The sequence below is a fragment of the Verticillium alfalfae genome, genomic scaffold (genome assembly GCF_000150825.1).
Source record: "Verticillium alfalfae VaMs.102 supercont1.4 genomic scaffold, whole genome shotgun sequence".
NCBI lineage: Eukaryota > Fungi > Ascomycota > Sordariomycetes > Glomerellales > Plectosphaerellaceae > Verticillium > Verticillium alfalfae.
In genome coordinates, this window is record NW_003315035.1 from 330461 (window position 1) to 332950 (window position 2490).

Below are 2490 nucleotides of genomic sequence, written 5' to 3' on the forward strand. Positions count from 1 at the left end.
GGCTACCAGGGCCAGATTCCTGGACGTGGTAGATACAAACGGTCGCGGAGGTGGCACTGGCGGCCAGGGCCAGCTGCCCCAGCAGACCTAGTGTCGCTTCGACACCTGTCACTTTACGGCGTTTGGGGAGGAGGTTGATGAGGCCTACACGGTTGCATTTATTGTTGGATTGTACATATTTTTGTTCCCACTAGCTGATGGCTGGTCCTTGAGGGCCATTCCTTGACGGCTGGGGTCTCAACGCGACTGGTTGGGTCGGCAGGCTCCAGCACCACCGAGGCGCGCTGCCATGGAAAGGCACCTTCACATATACATGACGGCTTACACCAACTCGGTTGTCGATTACGGCTCGGCAACTTCGACTTTTATGTCCACTGCGGACTGGATGAAATTTCGGATAATGGGCGGTCGTCGGGGACAGAGATGGGAATGGGGCGCTGGCTGTGCGTCTGCGAGCGTAGCGCAACGGGAGGGGTAGCGCGGGCTGTTCGGCAAGGGTATTGCACTCTTGACTGTTCACCACGCTGCACACTTCACCTGACACGATCTTGTCACGACTGGATGGCATGGGACGGCATCGGCATGGGTTCATGGGCGGAGCTGTCAACCCGGTCGTGGTAGAAGCTTCTTGGTCATTCTCATGATCATGCTCAAAGGCGTTTTCAAAGGAAGGGGCTGACAGAATCAGCTCGGCGTTCTCGGTCAAGATTTGGCATTGTTTTGACTGCACTGGGGGAATGATTTTCTCCCAGCGGCGATGGAGATTTGGAAGGAGGTTGAGTGAGATATGATCGAGAAGGCCACCCTTGGCTGGCCTTGGCTCTGATTTTGTGGCAGAATCTCACGGGGAGGGATGGAGCTGGACTTGGCTTTGCCATGTAGCGAGGTGGACGGATGATTACTGGCACACAGGTAGTCGCCCAAGCATGGGAGCTCAAGAGCCGGAGGCGGTGCTCGTGGCATCATCGGTACTGCATTGATGATTTTTGCCAACAGACGACTCTCTGGCACGGGCTCGGCAAGCAGGGTGCGTCCTGTGGCGATACTGCGGTATCATTACTACGACATTGGGCCATACCCCGTTGGCGGCATTCGGGATGGTGCGGACGGAGTGGCTTCGACTTTGCGCAAATGATACCCACAACAGCACACGACCACACAACACATTACTTCGGAAAAACAAACAAAAAGTTGGGGTGAGATCGCTAGATGAACGGCTTTTGGGCTGGTTGGGCTGGCATGGTGCACTGGGTGATGTGTACAGCGGCTGCGATTGGCGAGCGCGGTTCTCTGAGCAGATAGACTTATTGAGTCATTCTCCTCCACTGCGCCATCTTTTGTTCAACTGTGTGATTGCATCATGTTGAATGGACCAACTTTTCGTGATGCGGATTCCCAGAGTTCTTCTACGTTATCACTTTTGATGGCATCGAGCCCGAGGAGAAGATAACAAGCGACAGGCATCGAGGCAAGTGCTTGCACTGCAAGGTAACACCAGCACGACACATCGGATTGATCACGACATTGTCAGCTGTGCTCCTACAACGCGCGTCGAGGCATGTACACCACTCGTATAGGATCAATCGCGTATGGCATCGAGCAGATGATCTAAAGAAATATGGTGCGTATCGGTTCGTCTCCGGATTTTATGAGAGCCAGACGACATGGAAGAAAGTGTCGAACGGCGCAATTCTAGTCCGGGGTCGGCCGCTTGGCCGGTTCGCTTCAGATTGGAAGCTGCGGGAAGCTCTCAGTCCCAGCGTCAGCTCCGCATTGAGGAGTTGGGCTGGGGGCAGATGTTGCACGAGCCATTCAACGAGCTTCGCGACATCGTCCTGCACCTGGGGGTTACGCCCTGAGATGTAGACGCTATTGACAACGAATGGTCGGGTGTAGATGAGGAGGTGAGAGGAGCGAGAGGTTGGATCAGGCGCAGAAAATTCAACTGTGGGAGATGAAGAAGTGCATTGACCGGGGTGTCGCTAAACGAGAGGATAGTCTCGCTTAGACGAATATCTTTGCGAGTGGATTAACTCGGTTAGTGCTGCATCGGAATGTTCGACCACGGCTCCGTCTTCCTTACCATCTTGTTGACGGACGAAGCAACACCCGGGGTTTTCTTTGTCAATCGTGAACATGGATAGGATAGGCATCTTTTATACTACATCAGAGTGCCAAGCCCGTACTCGGCGTGCTCTAGGCTCTGACTCCTGATCTGCTTCTTCGGGTCAGTCTTTACGCTGACGGCCAGATCTCTCACGCATGTTCCCTCTCACAACAATAGCGTTACGCGTATGATTTCAGCGAAGTGACGTCTCCTTGCTATATGATCTAGAGGGCGCAGTCAGCCGACCTCACGAAGTCCATTCGCTCATGCAAAACGCCCCTGCTGCTAATGACATTGACGAAAGAATCGAAATCAAACAAATCACACAGAGGCTTCGGCACAATGGACGACGGCTAATCGAAATGGATTCTCCAAGCTCCCGC

At 53.8% G+C, this 2490-nt stretch overlaps 2 protein-coding genes across 2 annotated transcripts in view; both read left to right on the forward strand.

Moving 5' to 3' along the window:
• The window catches only part of VDBG_03510 (ATP-dependent RNA helicase dhh-1), a gene marked incomplete at both ends in the record, with an annotated part of 1844 nt that extends 1618 nt beyond the window's left edge, over nt 1-226 (forward strand). The window contains one exon of the mRNA XM_003005511.1: nt 195-226. Coding sequence (XP_003005557.1) covers nt 195-226 — 32 coding nt within the window. The remainder of the gene's footprint in view (nt 1-194) is intronic.
• Nucleotides 227-1556: 1330 nt separating this feature from the next.
• VDBG_03511 (hypothetical protein) lies at nt 1557-1859 on the forward strand (the record flags this gene model as incomplete). The annotated part of the gene is made up of 1 exon (XM_003005512.1): nt 1557-1859. The coding sequence occupies one exon, from the start codon at nt 1665-1667 to the stop codon at nt 1857-1859; it is 195 nt and encodes a 64-aa protein (XP_003005558.1).
• Between the last annotated feature and the right edge of the window lie 631 nt (nt 1860-2490).